At 46.8% G+C, this 16,540-nt stretch overlaps 1 protein-coding gene across 1 annotated transcript in view; it reads left to right on the forward strand.

Annotated features, from left to right (window-relative positions):
• The window catches only part of LOC147748679 (A.superbus venom factor 1-like), a 1,557,217-nt gene that overhangs the window by 664,160 nt on the left and 876,517 nt on the right, over positions 1-16,540 (forward strand). Inside the window, exon 10 of the mRNA XM_086963549.1 lies at positions 14,121-14,236. Within this exon, the coding sequence (XP_086819675.1) occupies positions 14,121-14,236 (116 nt within the window). The remainder of the gene's footprint in view (positions 1-14,120; positions 14,237-16,540) is intronic.

The following is a 16,540-nucleotide window of genomic DNA, read 5'->3' on the forward strand; positions in this document are numbered from 1 at the left end:
ACGAGCGCCCAGCAACCGCGTATCGTCCCCCTCCACTGCCTCCCGCTCGCCCGCCAATAGTTCTGTCTCTGTCTGTGTCAGTTCCCTGTCTATTTGGCGCCTCAGTCCCACCTGTGCCCCCAGACAATGGCCTCTCGCGACCACTTTAAATGCGTCCCACTCAACCTGTGGGGTGGATGCAGTATCAGTGTTCTCTTCAAAATACTGTAAAATACGGGCCGATAGCAATTCCCAGAATGGGGCGTCCAGTAAAACATCCGGCTGGAGCCGCCACGTGGGAATCAGTGGGTGTGGGTGTTCCCAGGTGAAGTCAAGCGTGTGTGGCTTGTGATCTGAGTGGGTGCGTCCCAGGTAACAGGAGTCAGTGATTAAGGGCAGTAGGTCACTAGTCAGCATAAATCTATCAAGTCGAACATGTAACGTGTGAGCACCCGAGTAGTATGAATAAACCCTTGTGATGGGGTTACGGCTACGCCAGGCATCAACGAGATCCCACTGCATCGTCCAGTCAGAGAAGGCTCTCGATGTACTGTGTATCGTCGCATTTGCCAAAGGGGGGAGAGATCTATCTAGTGTGACATCAAGAACACAATTATAATCGCCCCCTAGCAAAAGCGGCACGCCGCTATCGCCGTCGACAATTGTGCGAGGAAACGCCCCTGGTCGATGTTGGGAGCATAAACAGAGGCTATAACTATGTGTTGGCCATATAGTCAGCCCTGGAGTAGCGTGTACCTGCCATCGCCGTCAATGCCGCTGTGCGCAACGCTGAAGGGGACCCCCGGGCGAATCCAAATCAGAGTCCCACGCGCGTATGCAGAGTAGCCCGTAGCATATATCTGCCCCCTCCATCGATGGCGCAGAGTATGTACCTCCGCATCCATCAGGTGTGTCTCTTGTAAGAGCGCAATCTGTACCTGGTGACGCTTGAGATAGGAGTATACCTGATAACGGCGGGAGGGGGTGTGCATACCACGTACATTCCATGTGTAAAATTTAATCGCAGACATTTTGACATTGCCTTCCCACCATCCATACCCCCCGCCCACCCACCACACCACAGCCAGCAACCCCACAAATCAGTTTGTTACAAAGTGCATTTAGCGTGGACCGCAATATCACATCATCTTGCCAACCCACATCTAAGGGAAGGGAAATAAACACCAGACCCATAACTAAGGAACTCGGAATCATAATGCCAAAAGGTCGACTGTGGAGCGTGCTGTCGTCCAAACACTCTAAAGAGCACTAACTGTTCGTAAGTTCTAGGGGGGGTTCACTGAGTTTGTGAACTAAATGTACAATCAAGTCATGCAGGCTTGACGGGGGGGTGCTACCCCCACCACATGCATCCGTTGTCTCACAGCCCTGTTTCACTGGGAATACGCGGTATCGGGTACAGACAGTGCGGTTGATGATCCATAGTCACATCGGGCAGTTTGTGGGCAATAACTTACCGCCGGGAGGTGTCACCCCCATGTCTCCTGTGGAGACTCACCAGTAACATGGCCATCCGCTGCGAGGCGCCAATACCCGCCCCAGCATCCAGTGTCAGGGTCCACAAGTCCGGACCTCTCCGCAGTACCTGCAGAACCCCAGATGCACCACCTCCAGCCAGCAATGACACAGGTGCATAGGGGCCACAGGCGGGCGCTGCATGCTTTCTACCAACGGTCGGTGAGGCCATGTCAAAGTCAATGAAGCAAATCAGCCGTCGTGGTGTGACATCTGGGAGTTCGGTCGATGCCTGAGAGTCAGGCAAGCCATATATATACTCATAGTCGCTCACCAGGTTTTCAGGGCTAGCCCCCGGAGCTGGGATTTCCATCTGCGAGCCGCTAATCTCTGCCACTCTACGGATAGCCTCCTGTTGCTCTTCATGGCGATGTTCAGGGGTTGGGCCCACAGTTGCATCAGGTTGTACCGATCTCGCCGCCGATTGTCTCCTGTGTCAACGACGCCGGGCTCCTCCGCCGCGACGTGGAATCGGGGGCAGACCACCCGGGTCTGGGACAACGCCCTAGTCAAGCCAGGACTCAGCCGCCTCCGGAGTGTTGAAAAAATGAGTTTTGTCCTGAGCCACCAATCGCAGGCGAGCAGGGAACAGCAGGGAATACTTGAGTGCCAGACGGCGAAGCCGTTGCTTGACCCCCAGGAAGGAGTGTCTTTGCTGCTGCACCTGTAATGTGTAGTCCGGGAAGAACATAATTGTTGCATTATCAATCCTGACCTCCGACAGCTTTCTGACCTCTCGCAGGATAGTGTCTCGGTCGCGATAGTTCAATATGCGAATAAGCATGGGTCTGGGATTGGAGCCCTCAGGGGGAGGTTTAGCTCCACCACAAAATGCTGCGAGAGGGTGCCATCCGGAAGAATGTCTCTGAGCCACCATTCCACGTGCTCCGGCGCCTCTCTTGGCTCCCAGCGCTCCGGCAAGCCCACGATGCGAATGTTGTTTCATCTCGCCCGTCCTTCCGCATCCTCCGCGCGATCTTCCAGGAACTCCACCCTGCTACGGAGACCTTGGGCATGTTTATCCATCTGTGAGATTTTGGGAGATAGCTCCGTCACCGCGGACTCCAGAGTCGACGTCCTCTCAGAAAGTTTTTTGTGGTCGGCTCGGAGGTGCATCATATCTATGGCCACGCTATCAATTTTAGTCTCCAAGGAGGCGCGGGTTAACTGCATCGATTCCTCAAGTCTTTCCATGGCTGCCAACATCGTGTCGAGCTTGGAGGCCGTTTGGTCCATTTCTGCCTGCTTTGCCATTTTCCCCTTCACCGACGTGTTGCTCGTGGCGGCTCTCGTTTTAGGTCCCCGCGACATGGGCGACGACAGCATAATCAGCCAGAGGTGTAGGGCAAAGACAATCACTACGGCACTCCGAAAAGGAGACCCGGTATCTGGGCAGGGTGGATCAGCCTAATGCAGCGCAGTCAGAATTGTCCGCAGATCCCTGTAGTTCCCATTCAAGGCGTGGGCCTGTCACCAGCTGTCTCAGAGGTTCCGCGGCCACATCCGTGTGCAGGTGTCTCTTTAGCAGGAGCGCAGGAAAGGCCGCTGCTCAGGTGTGCAAGTGATCCTGGCGAGGCAGTGTAACCTCGCGGCCGCCAATACAGTCACAAGGTGGTATGAGGGGGAAGGAAGCGCAGGGCCACCAGGTAGGCTCGAGGTAGTTGTCAAAGCCTGGAGTGGGTGGCCGCGTTCAAGGGTGCCCACGCAACAATTGGTAGTTCAAACCGCCAAGGAAGTCCCAGCGGGGGCCCTCCGATGATAATTCTCACCGCAGCATCTTTACTCACAGGGACCTGGCTCCAAGTCCCGTCTCCCGAAAGGCAGCGGAGGAAGGGGGGGAGTCTCCTCTCCAGCGGCGCTCACCACTCCCCTCGTCGTGCACAGGTCAGTCCCCCAGCGGCCCCGGAGCGCCTCCAGGGCACAGCAGTCAGCAGCTCGCCATTGGCGGGTGTGGCCCCACGCAGGAAATGGAGTACTGTTTCACTCCGCCAGGAGGGGTCCCGGACAGGGGGGTCGCAGTCGGGGCTCAGGGGTGCAGAGGAAGGCAGCAAGCCGGGCTGGTTCCCAGCCTCCGAAGGAGGCACACCACAGGGCTCCCCGGGGAATCCCCAGTCCAACTACTGCTCCTGGTCTCGTGTCAGCCGTCCAGGGAGGGTCCCGGTAGCATCCAGAGTAAAGCCAGCCCCCGGTCGGCTAAGAAGGTTCGCCACAGGGCACCCCAGGGAAATCCTCCGGCCAACCACCTCACCGGGTTCTGTGGTAGCCGTCCAGGGAGAGTCTCTGCAGCACTCAGGAGTCGCCAGAAGTCGCGGGGCGGCAATATGCGCAGTTGGGCCCAGTCGGCCAGCCGGATCCCCGACCTCGATTAGCCCTGCACGCCGGCCCGTGTGAGCAGGAGGTCGGGCAGATTGTGACGGTCTCCACCGGAGCGGCTCGGACTGAAGCAGCCGCTCCAAACTTTGCCAGCCGATAGAAGGGTGCCCTGCACACACTCGCCGAGAACTTCAGGCAGTAACGGGCAAAAATGACGGAGAAACGACCTGCGGTAGGGGAGCCTCTCACGGAGCTCTACCCAGGCATGTCCGTCTCCATTGCGTGCTCAGCCACGCCCCCTTCACCTTATACACTAATGACTTGGAGGAGGCACTGGCGGCCAGTGTGAGAGACTCATCGCAAGTCAATAATAATAAGATCTTCTCACTATTATATGCAGACGATCCAGTTTTAATGGCCAGAACCCAGCTTGATCTCCAGAAGGCTCTAAGTACTTACATTGACTTCATGGAGAATAGGGGTTTGAAGCTCAATGTCAAGAAAACATTTGTCATGTCCTGTGGTAAGGGTAAGAGCAGGTCTTGTACCCTTTTAGCTGGGAAAGATAAAATCGAACCAACAAAAGCGTTCTCCTACCTTGGCATCTTACTGGAGGACTCAGGTTCTTTGGGTCCAGCAATTAAGAACAGGGCCCTATTATTCAAGAGGTCGATGGAGACAGTGATGATTTCTGCCAATAAGATGGGCAAGAGGCCGCCGGAGATTTTATTGAAAATATATCAGGCAAAGTGTATTAGTTTAGCCATATATGGGGCAGGGGTCTGGGGGTTTTAAGATGTCGCACCCATTCAAGTAGTAGAGAATGCTTTTTTAAGATTTATTTTAGCTACTCTCCAAAGTGCACCTCTTTTTAATTGTCATAGCGAATTGGGGATTCGCTGTATTACAGATGTGATCAAAATGCAATCGATGCTATTATGGAACAGAGTCTGGACATCACCTGATCTAGGATTAAACCTAGATATAAAGAAAGACTCCATGGGTCTGGATCAGGTGAGAAAGATTCCATGGTTGAATTACATCTGCAATTTTTAGAAAGACTTGGGTAGACCTGAGTTTGTTTAGTAACCCTGATTCCTTATTCAATATTTCTAGAAAAGATCTTAAAGCATTGTGTCTGAGCCATTTAGAAATGATACGGCTGGAGTTCAATAAAAAATCTGTGATACAACATCAACTTACCCTGGTCTCTACTACCATTCAACCCTATTTAGTGCGGTGTTTAGGGGGATATGACAGATATATTTTCACCAGGTTTAGGTTTGATTGTTTTTTCACCTGGTCACCTTCCCAAAACACCAATGACTGGTCCAGACAGGATATTAAATCTCCGTGTGATAATTTATCAAATCAATCTTCATTACACGTGATCTTTTTTTGTAAATTTTACGCTATAGAAAGGGTCAGGTGGATTATACCCTTTTTAAAGCAGGGTATATGGCGGCAATGCCGACCGGCCCTTTTATTTTTGCAATTACTGAATGATGAGTATTGTATAGGAATCACGCTTGGTTTTTTAAAAAGTATTTTGAGGAAAAGAAAATGTATTATTTGTTCTTAACTTAATCATGTTTGTACATTTGTAATGATTTGCTGCTTTTATGGTTTTATCAATTTGTGAAATCGAATAAAGCATTTTCTAAGTCTAAGTCTAGTTATCCTACACTGATGACATGCATATTGTCATCTATTTAGCTACAATGAAGGAAAATAGATTACCCAATCTTAGACCATGCCTTTTCGCAGTGGCTGAATGGATGGGAAATAACTGCCTCAAATTAAATGTTACTAAAACTGAGATTCTAGTTGTAGGAAACCAGCTGCATCTCTGAGGAAGGTTCTTTGGCTTTTCCCCACTTTTGTAAATTGCGTTGTGGAATATTTTAACTCCACCATATAATGGATGACAACTGTGCCACAGGATAATAGGTGGCAATCATCCATATTAGACTTCTTGTGAAACCGTTGATTGAAAGAGACATTCACCTTACGTATAGAGAAAAGCCCTGATGAAGTTCAACTCTTTTGAGCATAATGCATTGGTGGTGGTCTTGGCTTTATGAAAGACATCAAATTTCAATAAAGGAGATTAGAAATGCAAAAAGGACTGTGGTCTGTGCACCATTCTGTGTTTTGTTTCCACGTATTTGTGCTTAGCAGAAGTATCAAGGAATGGCTGATACCATGGATGAAGTGCACCATTCTCTGACTGAAGGGAACTGTGTGGGAGGTGCAGTTCCAGGGGTCTGCCATTGGGATTTGTGTTCATAGAGAATAACATAACATGTAAGAGTTGTCCTCTGGGCCTGCAGGAATCTCTAAATTTGGAGAGCAATTACTCATTCAATGCAATGGAGTAAAATATTATTTCACCCTGACCGAGTAACCGCACTTTACATCAAGCCCACAGTTTCTTGAGTGAGATCCAACATAGTTTGCCATAGGAAACTTGCATCTATATTTACATTTATAGTTAGAGGGGACAATATGCACATTCACTGTAGAGTAATAGAGATACAGGTAGGGTGTGTAGCCTGGTCAGAAGGGGGCAGAGGGTATTGGGGGCTCCTCAAGTTGGATTAAGTGATGTATCATGGAGGTTTTGAAAGTGCTGCATGAGCTGACAGATCTCATGTTCAAGGAGAGAAAACACAGGTGGGTGGGCACTAGTAGGAAAGTGGACCCTAATCAGAAGGAGACGCAGGAGTGATGGAGGTGGGTGAACATTGATTGGTTTAAGATTCTAAGATTCAGTCAGGAGTGTAAAGGAATATGTACTGTATACGCTGTTAAACAATGGAATAAAGGCCATGCATGGCTTTGTTTCCTAGAGTAAAGATCTTTCATACAGATTTCTTCCACTCACATTGATGCTGTACAATGTACAAGCCATTAATGATTTCCCTAAAGCTCTGTAGCAAAATAACAGCCATGTATTTTGTGCCAGAGCCTTGTGAACAATCGTTGGTTCACTTGGTGAACTAGAGGTGGGAGAGTCAAGAAATTACCAGCACAAGCCGAGCCAGAGCCAAGGGTCTGGCTTTGATCTTGAAGGCTGTGCACAAGCCGAGCCCTGAAAATGTTTCCTATGTAAAGCACACAACAAACATCACATAAAATATTATAAAGTCGCTTCAAAGTTCAAAAAAATGTATTTCTTTAACATGTGTTTTGACATAATTATGTCACATTATTGCTTTGCAATGAGAAGCACCTATTAAAAGTCATAGTTTTTAAACATGAACTTAAATGTATTCCTGTCTCCATCCCCATACTGGTGATAGTGCCATTAGCAAACCAAGAGGCAAGACAGTCATCATGTGAACCCTGTTTGTGGCCCAGATTATTATAAAGCAACATCATAGCATTTTAAATCAAACACAATAGGTTTTTGTACAGTTAGTATTCTGAACTCACACATTTGAAAGTGCTTCATTTGCAATTATGAAGCTCAATAAATTTTGAGAAAATAACAAATTTGTCTAAGATCACACAATTGAAGCTGGGATGCCACAATTTATCCAAGATGTCTGGTTTCACTTTTTATAGATCGTGTTGCCTCTCCTTTTAATGTTAATGCTTTGTTTTTACCTCTTTGTGCATTTTTCTGCAGTTTTTGTATAGTGCAAACTCAACCCTAAATGTATTGGAGTGCTTTATATGATCACCAACTATATTACTCAAGGTCACATTCATTGTTTAAGGCACTGGGGAAATGAAGAGATCGACCCAGAATAACAGGATGTTGAGCCAACACAGAGACTCAAACCAGTTCCCCAGTTCCAACGCCTTCAGCTCCGGCCTTAACGCCAATTCCTGGGTAGAGTGAGGGTGGAAGGCAGAAGTCACATGAAAGCTCTGCTCGTTACGGGCTTGAGATCCCAACAAGACCTCGAGCTGAGCTAAAGACAAGTTTCAAGCTTTCATTGGCTCCCCACCTCTATGGAGAACTTTTCAAGCATGAAACAAGGAGCAACCTGATTTTTTTTCCGAGGGAATCAACAATTGTCATAATGAGATCTATAATATGAGACATATAATGAGTCTTCTTTTTATCTTGTGGACCACGGTCAAACAGTGCCTCATGCATTGGTGCCATATTTAGATTGATTTTCTCCACTTTTCCTCAATCCTTGCATCTTTTGAGAAACCTCTGCTAGAGCCTGAGCCATGCAAAGCTCTGAAAGGGGAAAAGGCTCTTCTGTGCCATAAACAATGAAAACTGTTACGTGTGGTCCACACCAGGTAGCTCCTCAAAACCTAATAAGATGGTGCAATAAAAGGAGCAAAAAAAGGGTAAGTTCAAACAAAAAAGAGTTAGACCTCTAACTTTCAAAGGCTCCCAAACACCAACAGCTAATTGAGCAGGAAGGAAGGAAGGAAGGAAGGAAGGAAGGAAGGAAGGAAGGAAGGAAGGAAGGAAGGAAGGAAGGAAGGAAGGAAGGAAACACACATTAAGGAAGAAAGGAAGAAAGGGAGGGAGGGAGGGACCTTAGTGATTGTCGACCCTCTCTCTGTAGAGTTGAATGTCTAACACTAGATTTTCCTGCCGAGGTCTGCCATGTAAGGCGGTGGCCCTGGCACAGAAATAATTGAATGGCCTGATGTGCAGAGAGAAAACTCCTTATATATCTAGCTTATTGATTGTTAGTTTTTCATAAGCAAATTCCCTCGTTGAGAGATTATTTTTGAAATACAAACAGAAATGCAGAGCCAAAACAACTCGTTCCCGCTCACCATTTCTGTCAGCCTACTGTGGTGGCAGCTCCATTGCCGGCATAGAGGTTCCTGTCAGGCAGGTGGAGATTTCTAAATAGAGTGGGACATCCTTCACCTGGAGCTAACTGAGGCTTCATTTGGAGCATCTAACTTTCGTAGGCAGACGACCATGGCAAGGAATGCAGGCTTGGTACTCAACTCAAACCGCCATATTCATGAACATCGGCATTTGCGATTCTGAAATAGCGAAAAATAGCGAGTCGCTATTCAGAAATCGCAAATCCGAATTCATGAAGAATTGCGATAAAATAAAAGCGATTCGCACGCGATCGCAAAATCCGATAGCGATCCGATCGAAATTGCGATTAATCGCAGATTAATCGCTATTTCGGCCTACCCGCAGCTGGACTGCGATCTCGCAAATAGCGATATCGCTATTAGCGATATCGCTATTTGCGAGATCGCAAACTCGCGAGATCGGGAAAACGGGAAGTCGCATTTCGAGCCCAGTGATGACATCACAACCAGGAAGCTGCCGGTTCCGAGCACCATTCTCCACAGTGAGGCAGAGAGACAGGGAGCAGATCGAAGAGCAGCTGCAAATCTTGGCTTGTAGAGTGCACCACTGAGCCACAAACCATAACATGGCAGAGGAAGCTGCACCAGGGACCAGCAGCTCGGCTGGGAGGAAGCGAAAGTTGAAATTCAGCGAGCAGGAGCTGGAGCACCTCATCGAGGGAGTCGTGGCTAACCACGACCAACTGTTCGGTGCAAATTCCAGGAGGGTCCCGGAGATGGAGAAGAGACGCATTTGGCAGGGGATAGCCTCTGCAGTTAACTCTGTGGGAGTGGCGTCAAGGTCCCTTGAAGAACTGAAGAAGAGGTGGTACGACCTCCGAGGCCGTGCCAAGGAGAAGGTGGCGGCGCGCCTCGGGGAGTCCTCGGGCACAGGCGGAGGAGGTCCGACGGTACCACCGAACACCCCCCTGGAGGACCAGGTGGAAAACACCCTCGAGATGGAGGCCGTTGTGGGTTTCACTGCACTGGACTCATCCGCCCCCACACAAGACACCCAAGGTAAGTGGCATGCGACTGCGACCCTGCCCCCTATGGATGTCCATGACCAAATAGGCCCCCCCAATGTCCCATAGGCATGTAATTGTTGCACATCAAGTATTGCCCTGAAGCATTGTGGGAGATGTAGTCTGACCACAATGTAGTAGTACCACAATGCAGCCATTGTGGGAGATGTAGTCAGGTCCCAATGCACACAAAGCCACTGCCATTCAGGGAATGTCACCCAGCATGCATGTTGCAACTGCACGTCTGCCAGATGCATACAACTAATGGTCCTCCACTTACCCCCACAGGTGGAGATACCAGTGACAGTGACAGGCTGGTGATAGACGACAGCGTCCTGGAGGAGCCAACACATACCCAGGCAGCAGCCCCTAACGCTGCAACTGTACCACCATCAACTTTCACCGGCAGCGTCCCACCTGCAACTGCTGCAGCGCCCTCATCTGCTGCCATCGCAGCACCCATTGTGCTCCCTGCCACCGCTGCTCCTCCCAGAGCTAAAGCCAGGTCAGTCACTCCTGTGGCCCCCGCAGCGACTGCCACAGCCACACCAGCAGGCACACCCCCAGCGACGAGCACACCTGCAACACCGGTGGCCTCATCCCCATCAGCTGGCGCCTCAACATCCGGGGCTGCGCCACTGTCCAGTCAGCCCCCAGCCTCACAATCCGGCCAGCAGGGCAGGCGTGGCAGGTCACGCCAGCGATCCGCAGCTGCTACCAGGCGGGCCAATGGAGAAGGACAGGCGCGGCTCAGCATCGAGCGACGGATGCTGCACATACATCAGCGCCAGGCACGGCAGCAGGGGGCAATTCACCTGCAACTATGCAACATTGGCCGCAACGTGGCCTGTGTAGCTACACAGATTGAAGGAATGAGGGCCGACCTGGCCGGGGTGGGCAATGGAATGGCCCGCATAGCTGCAGCCGTGGAGGCTAACACCCGCGCCATGAATCGAATGTACGGTGGCCAACGCCGGCACCACCGCCAACTGCTGACACAGCTTGGCACCTACAGCAGGGCGAGCTACGTGTCAGCAAATGCCACTTCCCTACTGGCGAGGCGCTGTCTGACACAGCAGCACACTGTCATACAGTGCAGTGTGGACATGTCGAGGGTGCTGGAGACCCTCACCACAGCTGTCGTGGCTCTGCACCCTCCACCCATTCCATCTGTTGTGGGGGGTGATGATGCGAGTGAGGGGGCGTCCAGCCTGAGCTCGCAATCAGCCTCACAGGCCCCACTACCCACCCGCAGCACCAGGACCCCCCCATTGCCTGACGCCCCGGAGGAGGAAGGCCCTCAGAGGCGTTGTGGAGGGGCACGCTCTAGGCACACCTAGAGGACTGGAATAACCACTGGCACAGGCTGAGGTGAAGCCTGGCAAGCACAGCAGTATGACGGAATACTGTGTGTGGGACTAATTTGGCACGGACCATTACTTTTGCTTTTGTGAAGTGAACAGATACTTTTATTTGACCTTTGGCACGGACCATTACATTTAATTTTGTGAAGTGAACAGATACTTTTATTTTGACCTTTGGCACGGACCATTACATTTAATTTTGTGAAGTGAACAAATACATTTCTTTTCCTACACACATTAGCGTTGTGTCTTCTTTACATTTTGCATGCATTGTCGATTCGTGGGGTGATGGCAGTGGTTGTACTAGAAACTGTTCACTGTGATGTGGTTGCGACGTCTGTGCCCTTCTGCTGGGGTCTCCCCTTGTGCATGGCGCGCATGTGCAGGTGGCTGGTTGTCCCCCTCAGATTCACTGCCAGAGATGTCAACAGGTATCCGGCGCTTGGTTGCCATGTTATGTAGTATTGCGCAGACAGCCACTATGCGGCAGCACTTTGCAGGACTGTAATACATGGCCCCACCTGTCTTGTGCAGTATGCGGAACCTGCTCTTGAGCAGGCCAAATGTCCTTTCTATGCAATTTCTTGTCCGTATGTGAGCAATATTGTAGCGCCGTTGCTGGGGTGTAGCAGGGTTGAGGTATGGGGTCAGGAGGTATTCACGGAGGGCGTAGCCACTGTCACCTGAATGGGAGGAGCAGATGGTGATTGCCTGTGCTGCGCTGTTACATCTTTGCAATGTGACTTTTCAATCAAAGTGTACTTACCAAGTAGGTGTCCTTCCCCAAACTCTCCCCTGACCAGCCGTGTGTGGAGTGCGCTGTGCCGGAAGATGAAGGAGTCATGGGTACTCCCTGGGTACCGTGAGACAATGTCAGTGATGTATGTCTTGGCATTGCAGACCATCTGGATGTTGAGGGAGTGGTAGCACTTTCTGTTGCGGAACATATACTCCATGCCAGCTGGTGGGCAGACGGCGACGTGGGTACAGTCTATGCATCCGAGCACATGTGGAAAATGGGCTACATTGTAGAATTGTAGCTTTGTCATGTCCAATTCCTGTTGGCTGGCGGGGAATTTGATGTGACGGTGTAGCTGGGTGAGCATGGCGTCTACAAAACTGTTGAGGCAGCGTGACATGGTGGGCTGGGATATTCCCCCAGCGGCCGCTACTACCCCCTGGAAGCTTCCGGAGGCCAGGAGGTGCAGGCTACTCAATACCTGCACATGTGTGGGCACAGAATTGTTTCGCCTTGTTGGGTGCTGCATGATGGGGTCGAGTTCTTGTATCAGCCAGGTGATCATTTCCCCATTCAGCCTGTATTTAGCATAAATCTGTTCTCTGGTTTGGCCCAGCAAGGTGACCCGCAGCCGGTAAATCCTCGCCTGCCTCATGCGTCTCCTCCGTGCTGCTCGCTGTAGCCTTCGCCGCCTCACCACCATGTACATCCCAGGCATTGTGGAAAGCCTAATGCTGCTACTGAATGTCCTTATGTGTGATTGGTCAGGCCTGGCCCTGTTGGTGATAGGACAACAGTTTTTTGAAAAATAAATTCTATGCCTTTCATGGTTACCACCTGCTTTGAGCTGTCCTTATTTTGCGCCGTGCAAATAGCGATTTTTGGGTTTTTCGCTAATTGCGATTTTTCTTGAATGCCGATTGCGATTTCCTATTGCGAATTCGCTATTATTTTCGCAGATTCCGTGGTGTGTCGCTATTACCGATTCGCTAATGCTCAGCGGCAGGGATTCTGCGATTATATTAGCGAATTCGCTAATATGTGTTAGCGAATTCGCTATTTTGTTGTTGAATGCCGAATACGGAAATTGCGCCCGCATTTGCGTTTTCGCAGCGATTGCGGGCGCAATTCAGCTACATGAATCAGGCTGTAAATCCTTAAACATGGTTCTTGGAACCAAAGCGGACTTGATTGAACATGCTGACACCTTTTTACAAATGTCTTATGAAGAAACTCTAGAGTCAGCTTCCAAGACACCACTACTTGATGGCCCTGCAACGAAAGGACACAATCCTATCAGCTTGTCCAGTAAGATACTCGATGGACCATACAAGACCCAAGATAGTCACGCCCAAGCCAAAGCATTAGGCAGACACCGATCAAGAGCTTGAATTATCTGAAGGGGAGGCTGAAATGTCTGATCAATTTGAAGGTCAATGGGGGTCTTTAAAATGTTATCCCACTGGAGACAGAGCAAGATACTTACGATTCTCTTTCCCTTCTTACCAATTAAATGACTTTGCAGAATTTACTAAAATGAGTACCAGATAGGAAAACTTCTTAACAGAGATTCAAAACAGTACATTATCAGCAGACCTGAAGCTGATGCTGGAACAAGTAGTCAGGCAGGTGAACAACTCCAGCTCTTTTCCATAGGAAAGTTCCTGCAAACATCTTCCACCAGTAGCTCCGAAATACTGAACAGTGCTATCTGCTGTATAGCTTGTTGTGTCTCAAAGCAATTGCTAGAATTAACTCCTTATTGTACTTTCATTTTGAAGAATGCTCGGGCAAGGTTTTGGCATGCAGGCGTGTCTCGTGCTCTACCTCAATGGCATGGATATATGATTCATAATTTGCGACTTGTCATCACACGCCAACTGCAAATCTCACTGCCTTCTGAACAAAAGTCATATTATTCGCATTAGTCCAATTTGAATCAAGTAATCCATGTTCAATCCGTGTTTAATTCCAGACTTCTTCAATGCTTTATCCTTGTTATATCTTGTTGTGCACAACTTAAATACCCTTAAATACAGTGATTCATGCATACATCCAAGCCAGGTCTTGCTAATCTTCTTTCTAATATTGAGGATAGCCACAATTTGTCTTGGTGCTCATTTCTGACATTCTTCTTAAAAACATTACTCCTTCAAATAAGAGACCGAATTGAATGACTTGAGTTTTGCAAGAAGCTGAAGACCTGGCTCTTTGATTAACTCTGTGCCGTCCTCATGCCTGCTCACTCTATTAAAGTGCCTGGAAACCCTGAAGTGTGATATTGCACTCTACAAATCGACATAACATAACACAATTCTGTTTTGAGCATTATAGCTGTATTGTAAGCTTTCTATCTTTTCATTGTAGGAAGTGACATGGTGACTGCTGAGTTTAGTGACATCCGTATCGTAACATCACCGTATAAAATTCTCTTCACCAAAACACCCAAATACTTCAAGCCTGGAATGCCCTTTGAAGTTACGGTAAGAAAGCTTCTGTTGATAGCCAGTTTTCTGTATATTCCTTTTATTCACTCTGGTGGACATCTAGCTGAATCCAAATTCAGTGTGGAAATGTACTTGAAATAAGATGTTAAAAAATTCAGACCAGAGCAGCACGGATGTATACCATACATAACACCATATGTTGACCTTCAGAACATGTGGTAATATATATATATATATATATATATATATATATATATATATATATATATATATATATATATATATAATATATATATATATATATATATATATATATATATATATATATATATATATATATATAATGGCGGAGATGCATTTAATATAAACTCACAATTGCACGAGGAACTTTGGGTCCGCGTTCGTCCTTTACGAGAAGAAGTGGATGTTCGTGACGTAGCCAGCAAAAAAAAAAGAATATATATATATATATATATATATATATATATATATATATATATATATATATATACATATATATATATATATATATATATGCACAAAGAAACTCGACTACCTCCAACAACCGCCGGCGAAGAAGGAGACTCGAACCACACAGCTTTTCAGGGGAGTTTTCTTTTATTCAGTAAATCACAGCCTGCGACGACGTGATTCGGGCCAACCAGGCCCTTGATCACATACAGCTATTTACTGCGCCATTTTTGCTTTTATAGATGCGTGATTAGTGCACATCCCCATTGCATTCCATACAATCACGTGATTATAGGCATAGAAGAAAGACTACCTTATATTTTGAAAGATAAAAATAGTTTGTCTTTACATAATGCATGTTTACATATTTGTTAAAATCACAGTACATTTGTAACAAAAAACCAACATTGTTTTGTTTAAAAACAGAAAAAGAAAAATTCTTTATCAATTTTTCAACTGGATAAATCCATTAGTCAAATTACATGATTTTTTTAAAATTATGCCTATCTATAGTATTTCATGATATGTACTGAAATAGTACAATTATTCCTGGGTAAATCCTGAATGCCTATTATACCGAAAGTGTCATAGTGTAAACCATTTTTTAAAGTGCAAATACTGTTTTAAAATGCAATATAAACATGTGCAAATTTTCAGCAAAAAAATCCCTTTTTAAAAAAAAGAGAAAAATAGAGTGCAGTAATAAATATATTAAGACAACAAGTTAATATAATGATATACTATAGCAAACATGCAATCCATCTTCTTAATGGTAAAATTCTCCAGCCGGGAAGAATATCTCTGTAAAAATATATTAAAAAATTAGTTTTAAAAAACACCAGTTTGCTAAAATTCATCAATTAATATTAACATTGAGTCATAGAGAGATTTAATAATGAGCAATTCTTACAAATACATTATATTCATATATATATATATATATATATATATATATATATATATATATATATATATATATATATATATATATATATATATATATATATATATATATACATGTTACCTACTGGCAGTCGCCAGTTGGTTGTTATAGTTACAACATAGTTTCCATAGGAAAAGCCTTTTTTGATTTGCTAATAACTTTGGCGTTGTTAAATGAATCTTTGCGAAATTCTATCAAACCAAAGTATATCCAGGTCAGCTCCAATCCTGAAAGTTTGGGGGTAATTCGTCAAGCGGGGCCTGAGAAAAAAGGGGGTCCCAAAACACATTTTCCCCATGTTAATTTTTATACGAAATTTTGCGATGAGCTACAGCCCAAACTGCTGAACGGAATTACCTCAAATTTGGCAGAAAGGTAGAGCTTGGTTCAGAAAGCGACCTTCTTTTTAAATGGTGGAAATCCGTTCAGTTGTTTTTGAGATATTTAAAAAATAAGGGTCAATAAATCAATTTCCCATAGGAAACTTTGTGCGAGGCTATAGCCGAAACTACTAAACGGAATTACCTCAAATTTGGCAAAAAAGTAGTGCTTGGGTCAAAAAGCGACCATTTTTTTTAAATGGTGTAAATACGTTCAGTAGTTGCTGAGAGATTAGAAAGATAAAAGTTTTGATATCTGGGTGGAGCCTAAGTCCAGTGCACAAGCTTCACTGTGATTGGCTGCCAACACTCCAAACCAGGAAGTGTTGGTAGCCATCTTGTGACTCGGTAGAAGTGAGTCGCTAGAAAACAGTGAATCAAAGGTAGAAAACAAGAGAAGGGGGTAGGGTAGAAACACCCTGACCCCTAGCCCTGCTCAGGGGTTCCCAGAAGGACCCCCAGGGCCAAAGAAAGCATTTTGTTTTAAAAAACAGAATCGGCGCAATTCGCACTGGGGTCGTGGGTTCCCGTGTTTTATTTTAATGA

Source organism: Lissotriton vulgaris, chromosome 1_1 (assembly GCF_964263255.1).
Source record: "Lissotriton vulgaris chromosome 1_1, aLisVul1.2, whole genome shotgun sequence".
In the NCBI taxonomy this organism is placed as follows: Eukaryota; Metazoa; Chordata; class Amphibia; order Caudata; family Salamandridae; genus Lissotriton; species Lissotriton vulgaris.